Source organism: Acomys russatus, chromosome 7, assembly GCF_903995435.1.
Source record: "Acomys russatus chromosome 7, mAcoRus1.1, whole genome shotgun sequence".
In the NCBI taxonomy this organism is placed as follows: domain Eukaryota; kingdom Metazoa; phylum Chordata; class Mammalia; order Rodentia; family Muridae; genus Acomys; species Acomys russatus.
Window position 1 is genome coordinate 4,919,431 of NC_067143.1, and position 24,820 is coordinate 4,944,250.

The 24,820-nt window shown below is 52.7% G+C and overlaps 2 protein-coding genes, 4 non-coding genes and 1 pseudogene across 11 annotated transcripts in view; all 7 read right to left on the reverse strand.

The window, feature by feature from the left end:
- The window catches only part of Rpl13a (ribosomal protein L13a), a 30,649-nt gene extending 7,006 nt beyond the window's left edge, over positions 1-23,643 (reverse strand). The window contains exons 1-8 of one of the 6 annotated variants that reach the window (XM_051148493.1): positions 23,419-23,643; positions 22,382-22,454; positions 22,114-22,179; positions 21,893-21,994; positions 21,618-21,703; positions 21,390-21,449; positions 21,024-21,146; positions 20,830-20,936 (exon numbers count right to left, since the gene is read on the reverse strand). In XM_051148493.1, the coding sequence (XP_051004450.1) occupies positions 20,850-20,936; positions 21,024-21,146; positions 21,390-21,449; positions 21,618-21,703; positions 21,893-21,994; positions 22,114-22,179; positions 22,382-22,454; positions 23,419-23,628 (807 nt within the window). In that variant the 5' untranslated portion in view covers positions 23,629-23,643 and the 3' untranslated portion in view covers positions 20,830-20,849. Of the gene's footprint in view, positions 1-20,829; positions 20,937-21,023; positions 21,147-21,389; positions 21,450-21,617; positions 21,704-21,892; positions 21,995-22,113; positions 22,180-22,381; positions 22,455-23,418 lie in introns of those variants that run through there. The other 5 variants (XM_051148496.1, XM_051148492.1, XM_051148495.1 and 2 more) reach the window with 5 other exon arrangements.
- On the reverse strand, positions 2,476-4,623 carry LOC127192332 (40S ribosomal protein S11-like; annotated as a pseudogene).
- On the reverse strand, positions 16,385-18,483 carry LOC127191402 (40S ribosomal protein S11). The gene is made up of 5 exons (XM_051148500.1): positions 18,376-18,483; positions 17,486-17,617; positions 17,249-17,324; positions 16,834-16,963; positions 16,385-16,515 (listed from the first exon to the last, which is right to left on the reverse strand). Exons 1-5 carry the CDS (start codon positions 18,388-18,390, stop codon positions 16,392-16,394), a joined length of 477 nt encoding a protein of 158 aa, XP_051004457.1. The 5' UTR covers positions 18,391-18,483; the 3' UTR covers positions 16,385-16,391.
- Positions 21,259-21,346, reverse strand: LOC127192482 (small nucleolar RNA SNORD35). Its single transcript, XR_007830969.1, has one exon. It is a non-coding gene; the product is annotated as a small nucleolar RNA SNORD35 (small nucleolar RNA).
- Positions 21,514-21,580, reverse strand: LOC127192477 (small nucleolar RNA SNORD34). Its single transcript, XR_007830964.1, has one exon. It is a non-coding gene; the product is annotated as a small nucleolar RNA SNORD34 (small nucleolar RNA).
- On the reverse strand, positions 21,774-21,858 carry LOC127192475 (small nucleolar RNA Z195/SNORD33/SNORD32 family). Its single transcript, XR_007830962.1, has one exon. It is a non-coding gene; the product is annotated as a small nucleolar RNA Z195/SNORD33/SNORD32 family (small nucleolar RNA).
- LOC127192476 (small nucleolar RNA Z195/SNORD33/SNORD32 family) lies at positions 22,264-22,346 on the reverse strand. The gene has a single exon (XR_007830963.1). It is a non-coding gene; the product is annotated as a small nucleolar RNA Z195/SNORD33/SNORD32 family (small nucleolar RNA).
- Positions 23,644-24,820: the final 1,177 nt, after the last annotated feature.

Genomic DNA, 24,820 nt, shown 5'->3' on the forward strand with positions numbered 1-24,820 from the left:
GACAGTCATATGTCTTTGCAAGAAACAGGCAGGAAGTGGATTTGATTGACTCACTGTACAGGCGAATTGAGGAGGAAGTGCGGGCTAGTGAGATGGCTCAGTGGGTAGAGGTACTGACTACCAGCACTATGGTCTACGGTTAACTTCTGGGGCCCTACATGATGAGGAGAATTGAACACCTCCACACGGGGGCTGCGCAGGCACACATTACACGCAAACAGTATCTTCAAGTTTGCGAAACAGGTGCTTTGACGTCTGAGAGACAGGCTGGCCCCAAACTCCGAGTTGCTGGTTAACTTAAAGAATGCTATTCAGCCGGGAGTGGTGGCGCACGCCTTTAATCCCAGCACTTGGGAGGCAGAAGAAGCAGGCGTATCGCTGTGAGTTCAGGCCAGCCTGTTCTACAAAAGTTAGTCCAGGACAGCCAAGGTACACAGAGAACCCTGTCTTGAAAAACAAACAAAAAATGTGCATCAGTGCCAGGTGGGGTGGCTCGTCCCTTTAATTCAGCCTGGACTACAGAGCCAGTCCAGGACAGCGGGCCTGCACAGAGAAAACCTTGTCTGGCAAAAAAAAAAAAAAAAAAAAAAAAAAAAGTATGGCACCACCATGCAGGGACTTGTTTTTTTTTTTTTTTTTTTTTTTTTTCCCCAGTTTTTTTGAGGACAGGGTTTCTCTGTGTAGCCCTGGCTGTCCTGGACTCACTTTGTAGACCAGGCTGGCTCGAACCACAGAGATCCACCTGCCTCTGCCTTCTGCCTATGAGTGCTGGGATGAGTGGATGAAAGTTGTCGCCACCAGGCCCGGCTCTACTTTGCTTTATTTTTGAACAGGGTTTTTGTGGCCTGATTTCTGGTCCTCCCAAGTGCTGGAATCAAGCTGCCTGCTGTTGGTTGTGTAGCTAGGACAGACACTCTTTCACAGACCCCAGCCCCTCACTGGTAGGCTCTGGGACGGCACTCTACCTCGGAGCCACATCCCAAAGACAGGGTCCAAACTGCCCAAACTTCTGACAACCTCCTGGTAGCTGGATTACAGACGCGTATCTACAGGTGACTGCAGCTGGACAGTTCCCCACCGGAAATAGGTGCCTATGATTAAAGAACAAACTGGGCTTGGTGTCGCTGGGATCTCGCATTCCAGAAGACAAGATGTAAGGAAGACGTGCCAGTCTTGAGGCCAACCTAGTTCACAGAGAGGTGCCCCATGCCATCTAGGACACACAGCAAGACCCTGTCAAATATGTGACAACGCCAGGGAGGAGGGACTTCACTGGAGTGGATGTGCCAGGTCTGCCTGGTACTGGGGGTTTGAGCAAGCCAGAGCGCAGAGCAAGCCTGTGCTGGGCTCTGTCGGGCACGTGGCTTTTAGCTTAGGAACCTGGTATAAGGGGTCATAGGGGTCTTTCTCCTCACTGCTGCCATCTCTTTTAACAGGTTTTGAAATTCTGAAAGACAAGATGCCCCAACCACCAGTGGGAGGAAACAAGGAGAACTGGGCTGTTGTTGTAAACACAGGGCCCCACCCGGAACGGAAGCACCTGCGGGTGGAGGAGGCCACACTCTCAACAATTGGCCTCAGATTCCTCAGGGTCTGTGTCCCCGTAGCTGTGGAGCTGGTCCCTCCCTCTGCCTTGGTCTCTACCTTGGGTGACTGGCAGGCGCCCAGCTTGGGCGGCGGCCCCTTCTGACCTGTCCTGCCGCTTCCTGCTCGCTTTGTGCGGGCCCACTTCCTTTGACAGGGAACCCCCTCCCTCACCCGGCTGGTAAATAACAAAGCAGCAGGCAGCCGAGAGAAGCATCTCTTGCAGGCAGAGGACTCTCCTCAGGCCTGTCTCCCAACCTTTGTACCAGTGCTGTACCTCAGACCCTGGTGCAGGCTGGGGGACAGGGACCTGGGGCCCTGAGCAGCAGCTTCAAACCGGTATTTTCCCCAGGTCTATCCCTGCCCACTCATGGGGATGCCTTGGGGCCTTTTGCTGCAGTGGGTGTCCTCACCACTCCCACACCTGGCAAACCGGGGCCCTCTTCCCATCCTCTAACAGCCGCCTGTCCTTGTCCACCTTGTACCTGGACACAAGCTCTCTCAGCGTGGGCACAAGAAGCCGACTGTGACACTCAAGGTGAAGAACTTGCCCCTCCCTGGGTGTCTTCACCTGCAAGGTGAGGTGGGACCCTGCTGGGAAGATCAGCTTGGAAAGCAGCATGCGCTCCCTGGGGCTTAGACCAGCGAGCAGCGCCAGGGGCTCCACCCTCACTTACTTCCCCCCCTGGAGGCTTTGTGGGAGAAGAGGGGTGGCTGCACCAGGTAACTGACCATCATGTCTACTTTGACACCCGCCCCCTCCGGCTCAGGAAGCCCCTCAAGGCGAAAGCCCCTGACCACACCCACACCTGGGCCCAGGATACAAAAGAAACCAAGCCTGTTCTGTTAAGTTGGAAAATAACTTTTTTGCTCTGGGATGCCTGTGCCCCCTCAGAACTTCTGAAACTGCTTCTTGGTGCCGGCAGCCTTGGTAACCTTGAGCACATTGAACCGAACGGTCTTGTCTCAGGGCCTGCCATCTCCCACGGTGGACGATGTCGCCGATCTGCACATCCCTGTGGGGTTAGACAAGGAGGGGTCGTCAGGGGAGCGCCTCCCCAGCAATTCCTTCATCCCCACAGAGAGGCTGGGGTGGCCATCTTGGCTCCACCCACCAGGGTTCACTCAGATGGTTGTTAAGACTAAACAAGATGTCATTTCTATTGCCCAGACATTTAGTACTGGCTATCCCCGCGGCGGCTCTGCCCGAGTCACCACCCTGCACTACCACAGGACACCCTACTTTCATCACCTCTCCCGTCTGGGGCCCGCCTGGTCCAGTGGTCCCCTGTCCTGTCCAGGGCTGGCCCTGGCTGTCAGAGAACCATGATCACCTGAAGCAGGGCGACAGGTGCACCAGACATTGTTCTTGTGGCGCTCTCAAAGCGATTGTACTTCCGGTGTGTATGGAGGTAGTCCCTGCGGATGACAATGGTCCTCTGCATTTCATCTTGTCACCACACTGGGGGAAAGGGGGAAGTGTCACATGCCAGAGACCCGGTGGGGCTCCTGGAAGCTCCACTCATGACATCTCCATTGGTTCCTCCCCACCCTCCAAATTCTGAGATTGCAAAGCATGATTCCAGGTCTTTCTCGATCCTTGTGATTAACCATAGGGGACCCTGGGAACCGAACTCCGGCTGTTGTGTTCTCTTCCACTCATGACATCTCCACAGCGCCCTTGGGGACATCACCTGGCCCGCGTTCCTGGACGCCCCTAGAACTAACCATTTTTGTCACTCACCAGACAGGATCGACCTCGGATGGAGACGTACCGTGAAGGGCATTTCTTGTCTATATAGGTGCCCTCGATGGCCTGAAAGGGTAAGAAAGTACAGTTCTGACTACCACGTCTAAAACAGAACCAAGGATGTAGCTCAGGGACCCAAACTACAATTCCCAGGAGCCCTAGAGGCAACCACTCGGAAGAGGGCGGGGTGGCTGAGCTTCCACCCGTGCAGGGCAGGGTCCTTACCTCCTTGGGCGTCTGATAGCCTAGACCGATGTTTTTGTCGCTACGAGGGAGTTTTCCTTGCGGTTTCTCCCAGCAAAACACGTTTCTTGTTTTGAAAGATTGTAGGTTGCTTTTGTAAGCACGCTCCGTCTGTAGGGAATAATAATTTGGTGAGGTTACAGATAAAATTTCAAGGAGACCAAGGATATGTATGGCCCCTTTCCTTTTTTTTTTCAATCTCTTGCAAGATTCGCCCCTAAACGCCGGCCGCAGAGGGCCAATGCCCCACAAACACCCCAAATGTAGATTAGCTTACACGTTAGGTCCTAACACCGCCCACAGCTTGCAGAACTTACGTCCAAGGCTGGAATCCCGCGCCTTTCAGCAACGCTGACTCCCCGAAACACCCAAGTCCACATCTTACGCATGCGTAGCCGAGCCGGGTGGGCAGGCCTGTCACCCAGGCATTTGGAGGCAGGAGGATGGACGTGCAAGACCTGCCCGAGCCCCGTAAGCCCAAACCCTGCGCCACGATGGTTAAAACCACAGCAAGAGGCCGGGCTGCAGGCTCCACGGCACGAGCGCTTGCCTAGGGCGCAGGCGGGATATACGGGTGTATCCCATTACGGGATATAATCGCTAAGCCAGTCTTCCAGTGTTTGCCCTCAAGCCTCCGCTACCGGGATAAGTCCTCTCCCCGCACCCCATCATCTGTTACGCCCGGAGTTTTAAGGCACCGACTCCCAGAGCGCCTGAGACCCCAGGGACTTAGGAAAGCCATCAGATGAAAGCATATGCAGGCATCCTCGCTTCAGCTAATTCGTACGATAACGAAGACCTCAAGGAATAAGCTCCCCACTGAAGCGCGGGAACACACGGACCCGCCGCCGCCAGGCACCACACAGCTCTAACCTGAATGTCCGCCATCTTCCCGGCAGCCTGAGAAAAAAGAGAGTAGGCCACTCCCGGGCTTCCTCTTCTCTACGCGAGGTTCTAAAGCGGACGTGACGTCAGGACCAGCCCTTACGACCTGGGGGGTACTTCCGTTGCAGAGCACGCGACGCTGGGCTGTCGTACGCCGCCATGATGGTGTGAGGACTAAGGGGAGGGAAGCCCGCCCTCGGAGCTATCAATCTCGCGAGATCCAGGCGTCCGTTGCTGGGAGTGGTTCGTTCCGGCGAGGAAAGCGCGGTCGTGTGGTATCGCGAGAGGTCGTAGGTTCCGTCGTATAGTCCAGGTTTTTTGGAATTGATTCACGTGGAAAAATTGCAGAACCGGTGGTGGCGGCGGTTTTTTCAGCCGGGCACGGCTGCCAGTGGGGCTGTGCAAAGGGGTGAATGGGGTGTTACCTTGGTGTCTATGGGCAGCGTCTGAGGTTTAAATGTGCCTTATTGACAGCGTTTTTGGATTTCCTTTCACTACACTTAAGCATATACATGGCCGCGTGGCTATGGCAGTCAGGGTGACTAGCACGGGTTTTCTGTGTCCCGACCTCCGCCGCTCTGGTGGCTGGCGCCACAGGTTTAAGCCAGCAGATAGGTTTACTCGTTTGTGTTAGGACAGGGCGCGCGCATGCCGGCTGTCCGACCTGAGCCAGGAGACCTCAAGCGTCTCTTACATTCCATCGCCACACCCTGCTGGCTTACGCTCTTAAACTTTCGGCTGAACATGGGACTTTTGCTTTACACATAGAAGAGCCAGGGCGAGGATTTGTGAATTGGTGCTGGATGCCTTTAATCCCTGCGTTCAGGAGGCAGCTCATGACATCTATTGAGCCTAAAATCAGCTGTAAGTCAACTAGCGCCCCTAGTGAGCCTGCTTCCTGAAAGACTCCATGCAGTTGTGCATACCCACGCGTAGGTGGGAAGAGGGCTGGCTTCCTCCAGTTTTACAATTTGAGGGTTAACATGGGAAGGATTCAAAGTAAAAAACCCACCTTGCCTGGTTAGCACTCGCCTTTAATTGCTGCACTCTGGAGGCAGAGGATGGCTGAGTTTGAGGCCAGCCTGGTCTAAAAAGTCAATGTCAGCCAAAGGATACAGAGAACCCGTCTCAAAAAAAACCCGAAAGGGGGGGGGGGGGGGGAAAGCCACTAGGAAGACTCAGTCCCATCTGTTTATGGTAGGTAAACCGTAAGTGTTTATGGAAGGTGTGGGGGCTTAGAGATGGCTCAGTGGTTATTAACCCTGCGTCCGGGTTCAATTTCAGACCCATTATAGTTTTTGGGATCGCTGCCTCTCCTGCCCCCCCCCATTGTGCGAGACAGGGTTTCGCTGTGTAGCCTTGGCTGTCCTGCACTCACTTTGTAGACCAGGCTGGTCTCAAACGCACAGAGATCTGCCAGCCTCTGCCTCCTGAGTGCAGGGATTAAAGGCATACGCCAACATGTCCGACCCATAATTTCTTTAAAAATAAATTATAATAATGTTTGTTTGTTTATTTATTTATTTATTTGAGACAGGGTCTCTCTGTGTAGCTTTTGTTTTTGTTTTTTGTTTTCGAGACAGGGTTTCTCTGTGTAGCCTTGGCCATCCTGGACTCACTTTGTAGACCAGGCTGGCCTCGAACTCACAGCGATCTGCTTGGCTCTGCCTCTCGAGTGCTGGGATTAAAGGCGTGCGCCACCACTGCCCAGCCCTATAATAATGTTTATAGTCAGACTTACACTTAAATCCTAGCACTCAGGAGGCAGAGCCAAGCAGATTGCTGTGAGCTCGAGGCCAGCCTGGTGTCCAGAATAGACAGGGCTACACAGAAAACAAAACCAAAACCAAAACAAAACAAAAACCAAGAAACCCAACAACAACAACAATGGTATCTGCATGTGGGACATCACATGTGTGGAGGTCAGAGGTCAGTCTCCCGTCCTCTGTGTGGGTCTTAGCGCTGAGTTGATGCCACCAGGAACAAGGACCTTCACTCGCTGAGACATTTTACAGCCCTTTCCTGCTGCTTTAAGTTGGGGTGTCTTATATCCTGGCTCAGACCCCTGATTCTTCTGTGTCCCCTTCTCTGGTGCTGAGGTTACAGGCAGGCGCCTCCGTGCTCCTGATAAGAATGCCGGGGGAGAATCTGTGGACTCGGTTCTTTTTCTGCCTTCATGTGCAGTGTGGGGACCAAATTATTCAAGTGCTAAGGTCCTGCCAGCCAGAGCGCCTCATTACACTAGAGAAGTGTCTTTTTTCTTTTAGTTTACTTACTCTGTGTGTTTGTGATTAGCTATGATTAGTGCAGATATTTATTCCAAAACAGGGTTTCTCTGTGTAGCCCCTCGCTGTCCTGGACTCGCTTTGTAGACCAGGCTGGCCTTGAACTCAGAGATCTACCTGGGTTATCTTAGGCTCTTGGTGGACAAATTCCTGGAGGAGATGGGCCTTTAATTGCTGGCTGAGGGGACCTCATCCCTGGGTGGGGAGCGTAACTGTAGGTGTCTCTTGAGGAAGGGGAAGGCCAATTGGTGGCCCATGGGTGGCCCCGTGCAAGGCACTCTGACTATGGGTGGGGTGAGGCTCCCTACTTGGGCGGAACAGCAACCACAGCAGTTGGGGAGTGCCTCTTCCTCTTTCTTTTTGGGGCTGGGGATTTAGCTCAGTGGTAGACCGCTCACCTGGGTTTGGTCCTCAGCTCTGGGGGAAAAATCCTCTTTCTTTTTTGGGGGGGGGCTTTATAGAGACAAGGCTTCTCTGTGTAGCCTTGGCTGTCCTGGAACTCACTCTGTAGACCAGGCTGGCTTCACACTCGGAGATCTGCCTGCTTCTGCCTCCATCGGGCTTTTTTTTCTTTTGTTTTGTTTTTTGTTTTTTGAGACAGGGTCTCACTGTGTGGTGCTAAGGCCTGTAACATGCTGTGTAGATCACGCCAGCACTTGGTAGGCAAGGCAGGACGATTTCTGTGAGTTCAAGGCCAGCCTGGTCTACAGACTGAGTTTCAGGATAGCCAAGGCTACAAAACAAAACAAAGAAAATAAATCAAAATAAGTAAATAGCTGGGTGTGGTGGCGCACGTCTTTAATCTCAGCACTCGGGAGGCAGAAGCAGGCAGATCGCTGTGAGTTTGAGGCCAGCCTGGTCTACAAAGTGAATTCAGGACAGCCAAGGATACACAGAGAGACCCTGTCTCGAAAAACCAAAAAAGAAAAAAAAAGAAAAAAAGGGAGAAATTAAATAAATAAATTAATTAATTAAAAAAAATTCACAAGCCGGGTGTGGTCGCACACACCTTTAGTCCCAGCACTCGGGAGGCAGAGGCAGGTGAATTGCTGTGAGTTCAAGGCCAGCCTGGTTTACAGAGTGAGTTTGAGGACAGCCAGGACTATACAGAGAAACCTTGTCTCAGAAAAAAAAAATTCACTATTTCCTCTTCAAGACTGGGGAACCTAGCCAGGCTTGGCGGCGCACGCCTTTAATCCCATCACTCCGGAGGCAGAGGCAGGGGCCTCTGTCTCGGAAAACCAAAAAAAAAAAAAAAAAAGACAGATTGGGGAACCTACCCACTGGGTATTCAACAGAATTTAGGGATCTGAGAAAGTCAGTACAGAAAGACAAGGACTTCCAGCCAGTCTTTCAGCCCTTGGCCTCTCAAGGCATCCAAGACTCAGGAGCAATGGGTCCCCATGGAAGGCCCCACAGCTCTGATAAGCCACCTGTCTTCTAGACATTGTCCATGTGACACGTCCCTTCTGATTTCACGGAAGCCACACTGTCAGCAAGACCCTGAGCCAGCCCAGCAGGTGACACCCGGGTAGAGGAAAAGTTAAAGAAGACAAGGTTCCTCCTGGCTCTCACAGACTGGCTCCTAAGCAGTCTCAAGCCGTCTTCATAGCTCAGACAGTAGTAAGTGGCTGGGGGTACGGTCGGTTGTTTGGCAAAGTGCTTGCAGCACCAGCCACCACCACCTGACGGCCGGGACCCAACTGAAAAGGCAGGTGTTGTGTACACCTACAATCCCAGCACTTGGGAGGCAGAAGGACCAGCAGTTACAAGAGATCGCGTGTCAAAAATAAAAAAAAGAAATAAACTGAGCTGGGAAAGGCGGCACACGCCTGTAATCCCAGCAGGGGCAGGCAGACCTCTGTAAGGTTTTGTTTGTTTGTTTGTTTTTTAGATATTGTTTATAGACTTCTGTAGGTTTGAAGGCAGCCTAGTCTACACAGCTAGCTCCAGGACTACATAGTAAGACTCTGTCTCAAAAATCAAACCAAAGCCCCCTATTCAGATCCAGCTGATGGACAGTGCATCGTCCACAGCTGAGTGGAGAGTGGGGACTGACTCTGACATGAACTCTGGTGCCCCCTATTTGATCACTTCCCCTTGGTGGGGAGACCTGGTGGCACTCAGAGGAAGGGTAAGCAGGCTACCAGGATGAGACCTGATAGGCTGTGATCATATGGTGGGGGAGGAGGTCCCCCTCTGTCACACACCTAGGGGAGGGGAATAGGGAGAAAGAGGGAGGGAGGGGGGAACGGGAAGATACAAGTGAGGAGATAACAATTGAGTTGTAATCTGAATAAATTATTTAAATAAAAAATAAGAATAAAACAAAAATAAAATAAAACCAAAGGCTGCTCAGTGGACCCACACCCTAAAAGAAGAGAAGTGTCGCCGAGTGGTGGCCTCTGGCTTCCATTCCTGGGCTGTGATACTTGTGCCTGCCACCAGTATCACCACACACAAAATAAATAATGTAATCAAATAAATACACCTGCCTTTGCCTCCCCAGTGCAAGGATTATAAGTATATACCACCATGCCTGACCTCCCAATAATACTTTTAAGACAATACTAAGAGTCTGGAGAAATGGCTCAGTGGTTAAAAGCACTGGCTACTCTTCCTGAGAGCCTTGGTTCAATCCCCAGCATGCACATAACACCTCACAGCCATCTGAAACTGTCCAGTTCCCGGGAAGCCAGCTTGATTGCTGTAAGTTCGAGGCCAGCCTGGTCTACAAAATGAGTCTAGGACAGTCAAAGCTACACAGAGAAACCCTGTCTCGGGGGTGGAAAAAAGGGGGAAAAAAAAAAGAAAAAAACCCCACAGAAAACCAGATAAATAAGTGCGCGCACACACACACACACACACACACACTCTGTATTACTGTCGAGTGTTCAGTCCCCTTTGGCCTCTCGCGTCCCTTGCAGTACACCTCCACACAGACTGAGCCCCAGACGCCTTATCTGTCTCCATGGGAACACCCCATCAAGTCCCTGAGGCCAGGATAATGACAGCCCCAGGAGTACTGGGGAGACTGGATTTATCTGAACCCCTCCTCTAGGATAAGAAGCCAGTAGATGCTGTCTGGACCTGACCTTACCCAGGCTTGCCAACTCCTCTACTGTAGTCAAGGTACAAGAAAGTCGACCTGTCACCTGGACTCAGTTAACGTGTCCCACTCACGGAAGGTCAAACAGCAGCTTCCTCCAAAGGCCTGGTGGGCACCACTGTCTCGTGTTCTGGTGACACTCAAGGGAAACTCACCCATAAACGCCTCCGAACTGTAATGCATCTCCAAGGTTCTTTCTCTCACCTCAGTTGTTTTCTTTGTTTTGTTTTGAGACAGAGTTTCTCATGGAACCTAGAGCTCCAAGGTCAGCTAGACTGGCTGGCCAATAAGCTTCTGGCATCTTCCTGTATCCTTGTCCCTCCCCGCAGTACTGACTGATCTGCTCAGGCCCCAGCAGCCCCCTTCAAAGATACCCACACACCCTCTACTGAATGATCATAGTTGGACGCCCTAGCCAACCGACATCCAGCCTGGGGGTGCGCGAGGGTGGGTGCAGGACTTGAGAAGTAAGTTTACACCAAAGTGGGTATTGGTGGCCACACAGGCTGCTCCACTCTTCCTACCAGGGTCTTGCTGTGAAACCTTTCTCACTCTCACAAAGGTGCAAAAAAGATCCTACTTCAGCCACTTGGGCTCTGTCTGTCTCCTTGGAGCCCATCCATGCTGTTGTCTGTCTGTCTGTCTGCCTGTCTCTCTGTGGCATTAATAACTCTACTAATAAACTCTTTACCCCCCTCCCTTCCAGCCAGTAATCCACCTCATGTCCCTCTTGAACCTTCTGAAACCTTCAGTGTGATCACAGTGTGCCAGTCGTGTGTGTGTGTGTGTGTGTGTGTGTGTGTGTGTGTGTATTAGGGTCTCTCTGTGTAGCCCTGGCTATCCTGGACTCACTCTGTAGACCAGGCTGGCTCGAACTCACAGAGATCCACATGTCTCTGCCTCCTGAGTGCTGGGATTAAAGGCGTGCACCACCACCGCCCGGCTTTATTTATTTTTATTTTGTGTGCCTGTGTACTTCGTGCATGCCTGTTGCCCATGATGTGAGAGTCCCTGTCACTGTAGTTAAAGATGGTTGTGAGCTCCCATGTGAGTTCTAGGAAAGGAATCCAGAACCTCTGCCATGGCAGCGAGTGCTCTAAACAGCCGAGCCATCTCTTCAGCCCCAGTTCCACCTTCTCCCCAAAAGTTCAGTGTGTGTGTGTGTGTGCGTGCATGTATGTGTGTGTGCGTGCATGTATGTGTGTGTTTGTCTGTGGTGTATGTATGTATGTAAGTAGTGTGTGTGTGTGTGGTGTTTGTGTTATTGTGTGTGTATGTATGTGTATATATATGTGTGTGTGTGTGTGTGTGTGTGTGTGTGTGTGTGTGTGTGTGTGTGTGTGCATGTAGAACTCATAGGCTAGCTCTTTGGAATTGTTTCTTTTTTTTTTGTTTTTTTTTTTGTTTTTTTTTTTGTTTTTTTTTGTTTTTTTTTTTTTTTTTTTGTTTTGAGACAGGGGTTTCTCTGTGTAGCCTTGGTCATCCTGGACTCACTTTGTAGACCAGGCTGGCCTCGAACTCACAGCGATCCACCTGCCTCTGCCTCCCGAGTGCTGGGATTAAAGGCGTGCGCCACCACGCCCGGCTCTGGAATTGTTTCTTTCCTCCCCCACATGGTTCTTGGGGATCAAGGTTTGCATGGCTAGCACTGTTCCCTGCTGAGGAGCCACCTCATGGGCCGGATGCGGCTCTAATGACCACACTCAGAGCATTGGAATTTTGACCCTGTGACCCATGCTTGCAGATAGCCAGTCCCACACTGTCAAACTTATTTCTCAGCAAACTGAGATGTCCACGTGGGCATGCCACGAGCCTCACAGGTGTCCCCCCTGATAAGACATAAGTAACAAGCAGGGCACAGTGACACAGAAGCACTGCTCCAGAGTGGCCCCAGGGCGCCTCTGATGACAGCGCCTCTCACTTTTCAGCCCCTGTCACTCCATCTCAGTGCAGCTAATAAACTCTCCTCTGTCTTGGTGAATGCAGTCAGGGGCCTGCCTGTCAGAACCATCCTAGAGGCAGGAGAAATGTTTCTTAAATTTTGAAGGAGAAAAGAAGGACCAAAATACACCACAAAGATCTGGGAAAACGTTCATTAGCCAGAGGGGCTTGCTGCTAACCAATCCTGACATCCCAAGTTCAATCCCCAGACTAGCAAACGTTGTCCTCTAGCCTTCACATGTACACTATGACACATACACACAATAAATACACGTAATAAAAATGTTCTGGGGATAGAGAGGAGGCTCAGGCTCATTAGCTAAGAATACTTACCATTTTTTTCTTTTTCTTTTTTTTTTTTTTTTTTTTGGTTTATTTTATTTTTTTATTTTTTATTTTTTTGGGGTTTTTTTTCGAGACAGGGTTTCTCTGTGTAGCCTTGGCCATCCTGGACTCACTTTGTAGACCAGGCTGGCCTCGAACTCACAGCGATCCACCTGCCTCTGCCTCCCGAGTGCTGGGATTAAAGGCGTGCGCAACCATGCCCGACTTTCTTTTTTTTTTTTTTTTTTTTTTTTTTTTTTGAGACAGGGTTTCTCTATGTAGCCTTGGCTGTCCTGAACTCCCTTTGTAGACCAGGCTGGCCTCGAACTCACAGGCGTGTGGCACCACGCCCGGCTGTACTTGCCATTCTTAAAGAGGACCAGTGTTCAGGTCTCAGCATGCAGTGATGGCTCTTTAACTTCAGTTCCAGGGCTCTGATGCATCTTCTGCTTTCTTTGGGCATAGACATAAGTGCAGGCAACATGCCCCCACACAGGAAAAAACATTTTTAAAAGAAAAAAAGGCCAGGCAGTGGTGGCACGTGCATTTAGTCCCAGCACTTGGGAGGCAGAGGCAGGTGGATCTCTGTGAGTTCAAGGCCAGCCTGGTCTACAGAGAAAGTTATAGGACAGCCAAGGCTACACAGAGAAACCCTGTCTTGAAACCCCTCTACCCCCCAAAAAGAAAAAAAAGAATAAAAAGATAGCTATGAGAATTAGCCACATTCATGGTGATAGTTACTAACAAAGGGGCAACATTCCTTCTTTGTAGCGATATTTCAAAGAAGACTATAGAGCTGCAACAAGCTGTAGTTTTAGGCCAAGCAAACATGACCCCTGAATTTATCTTACTCAGTTCCCTGCTGTCAGCCTGCGATTTTCTGGGAATTTCACAAACAAGACTATGAACTTTGTGTTCTGTATAGAAGTGTCTTAAGTCCTCTGTGTCGCCCTGGGACCTGTGTCCTCCCCCGAGCCTCTCAGCAAACACACTCTGAATTATTTACCAAAAAGGGATGTCAAAATCCCTTGGGAAAATGTTTGCCCAGGGCTGAGGAGATGGCTCACGGCGTAGAAGTGTTTACGTGCAAGCCCCAGGACCTGGGTTCAATCCCTGGGAAGCATGTGGGGGAAGGAAGGGCTCACCTCTGACCACAGAAGCAGACTAAACTTTGGGCAGCGACTGCAGAAGCCTTCAACACCGTTTATACAGCTACTTGGGGACCAGGCTGGCCTTGAACTCACAGCAATCTGCCTGCTTGTATAGCTGTTGTTAAGACACCTCTTGGGAAGCCGGACAGTGGTAGCGCACGCCTTTAATCCTAGCACTCGGGAGGCAGAGGCAGGCGGATTGCTGTGAGTTCAAGGCCAGCCTGGTCTACAAAGTGAGTCCAGGACAGTCAAGACTACACAGAGAGACCCTATCTCAAAAAACAAAAACAAAAAACAAAAAAACACCCAGGAACCAGCTGAGAGGTTTGCCTGGGGGCAGTGTCTCTATGGTTTCCGCCATCAAACATGCCATGCCACAGAATCTTCTAGGCACATACTAAAACGACTCCATAGGGCTTGTTCTAGAAGACCCAGTCCCACAACCATATATAATCTCTGTGTCGACCTGCCAAAGGTCACTGTCCTTGGGCTGGAGTGTCCTACCTGCACAGCTGCTGCTGGTATGGACACCCCTTAGAGGAGAGGAGACTCTGAGTCTGTGCTTGAGAGGCCACCAAGTGCTGGGGCTCAGTCACAGGGCACTGGGATCTGGGGTGCCTGCTCATGTTACCGGGGACCTGGGCTGCAGGCAGACAGTCATATGGTCTTTGCAAGAAACAGGCAGGAAGTAGATTTGATTTGACTCACTGTACAGGAGAATTGAGGAGGAAGTGCGGGCTAGTGAGATGGCTCAGTGGGTAGAGGTACTGACTACCAGCACTATGGTCTACGGTTAACTTCTGGGGCCCTACATGATGAGGAGAATTGAACACCTCCACACGGGGGCTGCGCCAGGCACACATTCACGCAAACAGTATCTTCAAGTTTGGAAAAGGTTCTCGCTCTGAAGACAGGCTGGCCCCAAACTCCGAGTGCTGGGATTAAAGATATGCATCAGCCGGGAGTGGTGGCGCACGCCTTTAATCCCAGCACTTGGGAGGCAGAAGCAGGCGGATCGCTGTGAGTTCAAGGCCAGCCTGTTCTACAAAGTTAGTCCAGGACAGCCAAGGCTACACAGAGAAACCCTGTCTTGAAAAACAAACAAAAAAATGTGCATCAGTGCCAGGTGGGGTGGCTCGTCCCTTTAATTCCAGCCTGGACTACAGAGCCAGTCCAGGACAGCCGGGCCTGCACAGAGAAACCTTGTCTGGAAAAACCAAAAAAAAAAAAAAAGATGTGCACCACCATGCAGGACCTTGTTTTTTTTTTTTTTTTTTTTTTTTTTTCCCCCAGTTTTTTGAGACAGGGTTTCTCTGTGTAGCCCTGGCTGTCCTGGACTCACTTTGTAGACCAGGCTGGCCTCGAACACACAGAGATCCACCTGCCTCTGCCTCTGCCTCTGAGTGCTGGGATGAGGGATGAAAGTTGTTCGCCACCAGGCCCGGCTCTCCTTTGCTTATTTTTGAACCAGGGTCTTTTGTGGCCTGAATTTTCTGGTCCTCCCAAGTGCTGGAATCACAGCTGCCTGCTGTTGGTTGTGTACGCTAGACAGACACTCTTTCACAGACCCCAGCCCCTCACTGGTAGGCTCTGGGACGGCACTCTACCTCGGAGCCACATCCCAAAGACAGGGTCCAAATTGCCCAAACTTCTGACAACCTCCCTGGTAGCTGGATTACAGACAGTATCTACAGGTGATTGCAGCTGGACAGTTCCCCACCGGAAATAGGTGCCTATGATTAAAGACCAAACTGGGCTTGGTGTCGCTGGGAATCTCAGCATTCCAGAAGACAAGAGGTAAGAAGACGTGCCAGTCTGAGGCCAACTAGTTCACAGAGAGAGTGCCCCATGCCATCTAGGGACACACAGCAAGACCCTGTCAAAATAATGTGAAAGCCAGGGAGGAGACTTCCACCTGGAGTGGAGGTGCCAGGTCTGCCTGGTACTGGGGGTTTGAGCAAGCCAGAGCGCAGAGCAAGCCTGTGCTGGGCTCTGTCGGGAACGTGGCTCTTTAGCTTAGGAAACTGGTATAAGGGGTCATCAGGGGTCTTTCTCCTCACTGCTGCCATCTCTTTTAACAGGTTCTTGAAATTCTGAAAGACAAAGATGCCCCAACCACCAGTGGGAGGAAACAAGGGAACTGGGCTGTTGTTGTAAACACAGGGCCCCACCCGGAACGGAAGCACCTGCGGGTGGAGGAGGCCACACCTCTCAACAATTGGCCTCAGATTCCTCAGGGTCTGTGTCCCCCGTAGCTGTGGAGCTGGTCCCTCCCTCTGCTTGGTCTCTCCCTTGGGTGACTGGCAGGCGCCCAGCTTGGGCGGCGGCCCCTCTGACCTGTCCCTGCCGCTTCCTGCTCGCTTTGATGCGGGCCCACTTCCTTTGACAGGAACCCCCTCCCTCACCCGGCTGGTAAAAAGGCAGAAGGCAGCCGAGCAGAGCAGCATCTCTTGCAGGCAGAGGACTCTCCTCAAGGCCCTGTCTCCCAACCCTTGTACCAGTGCTGTACCTCAGACCCTGGTGCAGGCCTGGGGGACAGGGACCTGGGGACCCTGCAGCAGCAGCTTCGGTATTTTCCCCAGGTCTATCCTCTGCCCACTCATTGGGGATGCCTTGGGGCCTTTTGCTGAGTGGGTGTCCTCACCACTCCCACACCTGGCAAACCGGGGCCCTCTTCCCATCCTCTAACAGCAGCCTGTCCTTGTCCACCTTGTCCCTGGACACAAGCTCTCTCAGAGTGGGCACAAGAAGCCGACTGTGACACTCAAGGTGAAGAACTTGCCCCTCCCTGGGTGTCTTCACCTGCAAGGTGAGTGTGGGACCCTGCTGTGGGAAGATCAGCTGGAAAGCAGCATGCTGCTCCCTGGGGCTTAGACCAGAGCAGAGCCAGGGGCTCCACCCTCACTTACTTCCTCCCTGGAGGCTTGTGGGGAGAAGAGGGGTGGCTGCACCAGGTAACTGACCATGTCTACTTTGACACCCGCCCCCCTCCGGCTCAGGAAGCCCCTCAAGGCGAAAGCCCTGACAACACCCACCCTGGCCCAGGATACAAAAGAAACCAAGCCTGTTCTGTTAAGTTGGAAAATAACTTTATTTGCTCTGAGGAGGCCTGTGCCCCCTCAGAACTTCTGAAACTGCTTCTTGGTGCCGGCAGCCTTGGTAACCTTGAGCACATTGAACCGAACGGTCTTGCTCAGGGGCCTGCACTCTCCCACGGTGACGATGTCGCCGATCTGCACATCCCTGTGGGGTTAGACAAGGAGGGGTCGTCAGGAGCGGCCTCCCCAGCAATTCCTTCATCCCCACAGACAGGCTGAGGGTGGCCATCTTGGCTCCACCCACCAGTGGTCACTCAGATGGTTGTTAAGACTAACACAAGATGTCATTTCTATTGCCCAGACATTTAGTACTGGCTATCCCGGAGGCTCTGCCCCTGCAGTCACCACCTGCACTGCCCACAGGACACCCTACTTTCATCACCTCTCCCGTCTGGGGCCCGCCTGGTCAGTGGTCCCCTGTCCTGTCCAGGGCTGGCCCTGGCTGTCAGAGAACCATGATCACCTGAAGCAGGGCGACAGGTGCACAGACATGTTCTTGTGGCGCTTCTCAAAGCGATTGTACTTCCGGATGTAATGGAGGTAGTCCCTGCGGATGACAATGGTCCTCTGCATCTTCATCTTTGTCACCACACCTGGGGGAAAGGGGGAAGTGTCACATGCCAGAGACCAGGATGGGGCTCCCTGGAAGCTCCACTCATGACATCTCCATTGGTTCCTCCCCACCCTCCAAATTTCTGAGATTGCAAAGCACTGATTCCAGGCTTCTCGATCCTTGTGATTAACCATAGGGGACCCTGGGAACCGAACTCGGGCTGTTGTGTTCTCTTCCACTCATGACATCTCAACAGCGCCCTTGGGGACATCACCTGCCCGCGTTCCTGGACGCCCCTAGAACTAACCATTTATTTGTCACTCACCAGACAGGATCCGACCTCGGATGGAGACGTTACCCGTGAAGGGGCATTTCTTGTCTATATAGGTGCCCTCGATGGCCTGAAAGGGTAAGAAAGTACAGTCTGGACTACCACGTCTAAAACAGAACCAAGGATGTAGGCTCAGGGACCCAAACTACAATTCCCAGGAGCCCTAGAGGCAACCACTCGGAAGAGGGCGGGGTGGCTGAGCTTCCACACGTGCAGGGAAGGGTCCTGTACCTCCTTGGGCGTCTTGAAGCCTAGACCGATGTTTTTGTAGTACCGAGGGAGTTTTTCCTTGCCGGTTTCTCCCAGCAAAACACGTTTCTTGTTTTGAAAGATTGTAGGTTGCTTTTGGTAAGCACGCTCCGTCTGTAGGGAATAATAATTTGGTGAGGTTACAGATAAAATTCAAGGAGACCAAGGATATGTATGGCCCTTTCTCTTTTTTCAATCTCTTGCAAGATTCGCCCCTAAACGCCGGCCCCAGAGGGCCAATGCCCCACAAACACCCCAAATGTAGATTAGCTTACACGTTAGGTCCTAACACCGCCCACAGCTTGCAGAATTCACGTCCAAGGCTGGAATCCCGGCCTTTCAGCAACGCTGACTCCCCGAAACACCCAAGTCCACATCTTACGCATGCGTAGCCGAGCCGGGTGGGCCAGGCCTGTCACCCAGGCATTTGGAAGGCAGGAGGATGGCACGTGCAAGACCTGCCCGAGCCCCGTAAGCCCAAACCCTGCGCCACGATGTAAAACCACAGCAAGAGGCCGGGCTGCAGCTCCACGGCAGAGCGCTTGCCTAGGGCGCAGGACGGGATATACGGGATGTATCCCATTACGGGATATAAATCGCTAAGCCAGTCTTCCAGTGTTTGCCCTCAAGCCTCCGCTTACCCGGGATAAGTCCTCTCCCCCGCACCCCATCATCTGTTACGCCCGGAGTTTTTAAGGACCGACTCCCAGAGCGCCTGAGACCCCAGGACTTAGGAAACGCCCATCAGATGAAAGCATATGCAGGCATCCTCGCTTCAGCTAATTCGTACGATAACGAAGACCTCAAGGAATAAGCTCCCCACTGAAGCGCGGAACACACAGACCCGCCGCCAGGCCACACACAGCTCTAACCTGAATGTCCGCCATCTTCCCGGCAGCCTGAGAAAAAAGAGAGCTAGGCCACCTCCCGGGCTTCCTTATTCTCTACGCGAGGTCTAAAGCGGACGTGACGTCAGGACCAGCCCTTACGGACCTAGGAGGTACTTCCGTTGCAGAGCACGCGACGCTGGGGCTGTCCGTACGCCGCCATGATGGTGGAGGACTAAGGGGAGGGAAGCCCGCCCTCGGAGCCTATCATCTCGCGAGATCCAGGCGTCCGTTGCTGGGAGTGGTTCGTTCCGGCGAGGAAAGCGCGTCGTGTGGTATCGCGAGAGTCGTAGGTTCCGTCGTAGTCCAGGTTTTTTTCAGGAATTGGATTCACGTGGAATTTGAGAACCGGGTGGTGGCGGCGGTTTTTCAGCCGGGCACGGCTGCCAGTGGGGCTGTGCAAAGTGGGTGAACTGGGGTGTACCCTTGGATGTCATGGGCAGCCGCTCAGGTTTTAAATGTGCCTTATCTGACAGCGTTTTTTGGATTTCCTTTCACTACACTTAAGCATATACATGCCCGCGTGGCTATGGCAGTCAGGGTGACTAGCACCGGGTTTCTGTGTCCCGACCTCCGCCGCTCGGGTGGCTGGAGCCATAGGTTAAGCCACGCAGATAGGTTTACTCGTTTGTGTTAGGACAGGGCGCGCGCATGCCAGGCTGTCCAGACCTGAGCAGGAGACCCTCAAGAGTCTCGTACATTCCATCGCCACACCCTGCTGGGCTTACGCTCTTACAACTTTCGGCTGAACATGGGACTTTTGCTTTACACATAGAAGAGCCAGGGCGAGGATTTGTGAATGGTGCTGGATGCCTTTAATCCCTGCGTTCAGGAGGCAGCTCATGGACATCTATTGAGCCTAAAATCAGCTGTAAGTCAACTAGCGCCCCATAGTGAGCCTGCTTCCTGAAAGACTCCATTGCAGTTGTGCATACCAAGCGTAGGTGGGAAGAGGGCTGGCTTCCTCCAGTTTTACAATTTAGAGGGTTAACATGGGAAGGATTCAAAGTAAAAACCCACCTTGCCTGGTAGCACTCGCCTTTAATTGCTGCACTCTGGAGGCAGAGGATGGCTGAGTTTGAGGCCAGCCTGGTCTAAAAAGTCAAGGTCAGCCAAGGATACAGAGAAACCGTCTCAAAAAAAACCAGAAAGGGGGGGGGGGGGGGAAAGCCACTAGGAAGACTCAGTCCCATCTGTTATATGGTAGGTAAACCGTAAGTGTTTATGGAAGGTGTGGGGGCTAGAGATGGCTCAGTGGTTATGAACCCTGGTCCTGGGTTCAATTCTCAGCACCCATCTATAGTGGGATCCGATGCCCTCTCCTGCCATGTGGGCCTATTTGCAAAATAGAGCACTCATGTGAGTCTTGAAAAAAGGCAGGTGTTACTGTTCATCTCCTCTAATTCCCCAACACTTAATTAAGCTGACTTAGAACAAAGATTACCAATTCTAAGACAAGATGGTTGTGAGATGTCTGTTCTGTATCCTTTACCGGCTCAAGCAGTTTCTGTAGTTCTGCCTGTTCTAGAATAAACCAGGCTGACCTACAACTCAGGTATCCAGCAGGCTTTGCCTCCAGCCTGCCAGGTGCAGCCTAAACTGGCAAGTGTACATTACATCATGGCTTTTTTTTCCGGTTTTGAGATAAGGTTTGTGTATCCTTGGCTGTCCTGGACTCACTTTATAGATCCGCCTGGGATTAAAGGCGAGCACCACCAGAGCGTGGCTTACCTCATGTTTTTCTAGGATTCAATGACAATCTTCTGAAGTGATCTAGCTTAGGGAGCCATTCATGCGTAAATACTATCATAACTTTGCATTTAAGAGTTGAGCACAGGAGAATTGCTCAGTTGGAGAGCAGGCTGGTCTAGTGTCCAGACAGCAGAGACTAAATGAGGGGGAAAAGGCAATCCAAAACTAACCCTGAGGCAAGTTCCTTCCGGATCTGCTGGCCCAACTCGGCACCTTTGTGGCCCTCTTATTCTAGTCTGAACTCCTTTGTGGTGTCGGGCCCACACGTTGCAGCTGAGTTAGAGGCAGCCTACGCAGGATCGTCCCCTCGCTCCTGATGGTGCCCTCTGCCCCTGCCTACAAACAGCATAGTGCAATGACACCGGGTTTAACAGTCAAATAATTTATTATTATCACACAGACCCCTGCAGCAGTAGGGAAGGAGCAAAGGCAGCACACGTGCTCGGCCGTCAGCCCAGCCCAGGTGTGCAGGCCCCATGCTCACAGCTGCAGAGTGTGGCACCGGGGCAGATGGGCAGGGCGGCCCAGCTACTCTCTTCATTTTAAACTCTGAAGCCCAAGTAAATCCACTTTAATACAACTCAAGAGCTGTCTAAGTCTCCTCTACCCATAGGATAGTGACTAAGGCATCCTTTGTCCCCACTTCCCTGAGCGGCGGTGAGGAAGTGCAGGCCAGGCAGGCATTAGGCAAACAGTCTTTATTGGGCTCACAGCAGGAGTCCGTTGGCCTTGAGGACATCTGTGAACTTGCTGATTTTGCTCTCCACATTCTTCTCTGCCTGTTTCCGTAGCCTCTGTGGGTGAAGACAAGTGACCGTGAGAGGCGGCTCCTCACCATGGCCTCCCTAGCCCTAACCCTGGGGTGCAGAACCTGTCCTCACCAAGAGCTGCTTCTTCTTCCGATAGTGGATCTTGGCTTTTTCCTTCCGTTTCTCTTCCAGAGTGGCTGTCACTGCTTGGTACTTCCACCCGACCTCATGAGCCAGTCGACCCAGGTAAGCAAACTGCAGGGGCACAAAGCTGTAAGGACATGGAAGGGGGCCCCGGCAGCACAGGGGTGAGCTCGAGAGCCCTAGAGAATGCATTTTAAAGGACACTCAGCCCCCAACACCAGCCCTCCTGGCATCAGCTTTGCCTGTGGCATTATCGGCACTGCCCGGTGAGTGGCATCCGCAGACCATCGTGAGAAAAAACATCATTTGCCAGTCTGAGATCCCAGTTAGTTCACTAGGTAACCTGGAGCTTACCTTTCTGGTAGGCTTCAGCCGCACAACCTTGAGGGCAGCAGGGACCACCATCCGCTTTTTCTGTTAAGAGGAGGAGAGAGCTCAAGAGACCTGCTGTGATACCCGGGAAAGAGACTGGTGGGGCAGGCGTCTCAGCCAGTAGCGTTCTCATGAGGCTCAAACAATGTAGGTAATATAACATCACAGACGCTGGAGGCATGGACTGTGAGGCTAGGCTGCAAGGCTCACCTTGTCATAGGGTGGAGGGATCCCATCCAACACCTTGAGGCGCTCGAGGGCAGCCTGGCCTCTCTTGGTCTTGTGGGGCAGCATGCCTGTGGGCATAACAGCAGGCCTACTCTTCAGAGGGGAAAACCCCTTCTTACCCCAGAGCAGGGAGAGGGGGCAGCCTCAGATGGTAGTGCATGGAGTGTCGTCTCATAGTTGGGAAACTCGAACGTAAGTGGGAGATGTTCTCATCATAGGCTGCCACCCATCCTCTGTCACCCACAGACCCAGCTCACCTCGCACAGTTCGCCAGAAAATACGGCTCGGGGCTCGGAAGTGGTAGGGGCCTCGAGAGGGGTTGGTGTTCATCCGCTTTCGGAGGAAGGCCAAATACTTTACTGTTAGGAGGGAAAGCGTGTGAGGCCTCCTTGGTCCCAGAAAAAGCTCCTAAAGACCTGTCTGTCCAGGACTTAGGGAATCAGCCTCCACCTCAAGACATCCCTCAGCTCTAACTCACACTTGTTTCGGTAGAAATTCCCAGAAATGTTGATGCCCTCACAGCGTACAACCACCACCTTGCGGCCTAGAGAGAAAATGGATTGGGGAGGGTCAGAAACGTCCTAATACCCAGTAAAGCCAAACCCCATGCCAGCGGGAGGAGGGCCGGCAAGTCTCAGAGCGGTGCATGGGTTGATCTCACGGTCGTGAGACTCAAACGAAAGATGGTGATTGTTACTCATCACTGACTTCCAGGCAGCAAACAGGGAGACCCCAGTGACACTCACCCAGCAGCACCTGCTTGGCCACGATGGCCGCCAGGCGGCCCAGAAGATGGCCTCGGCCATCCAGCACCAAAACCTGTGGGAGACAGAGGGCTTAGGAAATCCTGACTCCTTCCTCAGCGCCTACAAACCAGACGAAACCAAGAGAACCGCCGGCTGACCAAGCCTTAGGCCAGTGAGCCACCTCCCAATTGTTTGCAACCCTTCAGCATTCCTGGTGTGGATTCTTTAAAATCTGCTACCTTCCCAGGCCTCACACTCCCAGCCAGCTGCGACCTGGCACTCGTAGGCACATCCAGCACAACAACAGAACTCCACACTAAAGCCTGTGGTTCTGGGAGGCAGTGCAGACGCTAGACTTCCTTGACAGTATAGCCTTAGCGTCTTCAACTCCCACCGGTGGCACGTGCCGGAAGCCCACCCCACCCACGGGAGACAGAAGCACAAGATGCCACTGCAGCCGCCCTCCTCACTAACGCTCCTGAGCTGCTCCGGGTACTTTTAAGGGTAACTAGCCCTCCCCAACAGCAGCCTGCATTTAAAGTAGCTGAAGGAACAGCAGAGGGTCAGTTCCAACTTCCCACTAGCCTCAAGCTCACGAGGCTCCTGCCTCACCAATTCATCCCGTAATACTTAACATCTTTTAAACACCTTCAAATGGATTGTAAGGCAAAACATCAAAAATACAGAAGCTCACACCATAAGGTCGCGAAAATGAGCGTCCATTCCAACAACCTCCCTTAACCTAGGACCACCCAAACATACACGAGCGACCCCACGCTCCCCCTGCCCCACTGCCTCTTCGAGGAATCCTGCCTAAGTTCTCCCGGGTGTTGGGACACCCAGCACCACTCCCGGGTACCCCAGGAGGCACGCCGCGTTTACGTCGCCCATACCTAAAGGCAGCGCGGCTTGCTATGCCCACGTTACACACTCCCTCGCGTTAAAGCGTCTCTATTTTGCTTAACTGCTGTCCTTAGGTCCCATCGCACACGCAGAGTGGAGCGGAGACCCCCATTCCAATCCCGCCAGGAGCCCACCCGACCCCACACCGCCCAGCGCGCGCAGAGCCCAAACCTGCCCCTCCGCCATCTTCGGCAGCCGCCTGGGAAAGAAGGAGGTCTTGGCGCAGGGTTTCTTATCCTTTGCTGCAGGGGCGGAGGAAGTGACGCATGTCGAATCGAACAGGAGAGTTTCTGTCTTCTCATAGGTCGAAATGGTGTGCGCGCGCCCACTGGGAGGCGGGCCATCTTTATATTGTCCAATCAGAGACTCGTGTGAGTTGGACCTCGGCAGCCATGGTTGTGCGGGGCGAGAGGTCACGTGGTTCAGGAGGCGGCTTCAGCGGGACAAGGCCGTCCTGCCCCGGCGGCCATATTTTGGAGGGAGTGCTGTTCTCCATTCATACATCCGTTCTGTAGAGCGCCATTACTACCGTCAAGCCGTCGTTGCAGAACACGTGGTGGCCATAAGGGGGCGAGCATGCGTCCTGCCGGCCCGTCAGCACCCGAGCTCCTCAACCTCATGGTGTGCATAACAATTGCTGGCCTTGCAAACCGGTGGAAGTGCCCTCCAAGATGGAAGAGTAGGGGCGAAGGAAGGACTTCCAGGTTCCCGAGACGCAGACGCACTCACTTGCTTCCCCCCCAACCCACGAAAGGAAAACAACAAGAAAACGTAGATTGGACAGTCTCAGTGATCATTTTCTCAGAAACAAAACAAAACCTCCCCAATATCCCAGCCTGAGCCCTGGAGGCTCCAACAGCGGCTTGCTTTCCTGCCACACTTCGGGGCCACGGTCATGGGGAATTAGGCTGTTTCTGCCTCACGTCAGGCTCCTCTGGATTGCTGACGCTGGACCACTGGGGGCCTCGGAAGCCGGCCTGTTGGGGCTTGTGATACGGGATTCCTGCCGTCCAGGCCAGCCTTAAACTTGAGGCCCTGCTTCAGCTTCCGGGGAGCTGGGATGACGTCAAGCACCCCACAACCAAGATTCCGAAACTTAAACAACCCACCCACCCCTTGTCCCACCCACAGATAGGGCCGGAAGATCTGGTAAAGAACAATTATTTATATACAAATTCATAGAGGCGAAGACTTGGTACAGAATGGGGTGAGTGGGGCTTTTGTTGGGTTCTGATGTTGAGTCCATCCTGGCGCGAGATCTGCCGGGCCAGCGCGGTCCAAGAGGGAGCCAGGCTCCACACAACTCTCCCTGTGTCCAGGCCGTGTACTTCTGCTTGGCCTCAGAATCCTCTGTAAAACCGGATCACCAATGGTCTGTGTCTGTCTGAAGCCTGGAGTCCCCAGCCTGCGCTCCACCACTGAGCAGCGCCCCCAGCCCCTTTCAGGAGAGACAGGCAAGTCCTCCACTACTGAGCTAGGCCCTCCCTGCCCGCCTCCCCCCCTTAGGTTAGCCTCAAACATCTCTGTACCAGCAGA

Bases quoted from the DNA above. Each gene is read 5' to 3' on its own strand.
- LOC127191402 (XM_051148500.1), bottom strand. The intron at 17,325-17,485 runs GTACAGGACCCT...TTACCCTTTCAG, and splicing joins GCTTCAAGACGCCCAAGGAG to GCCATCGAGGGCACCTATAT. The intron at 16,516-16,833 runs GTGATCATGGTT...CTAACCCCACAG, and splicing joins CACCTGTCGCCCTGCTTCAG to GGATGTGCAGATCGGCGACA.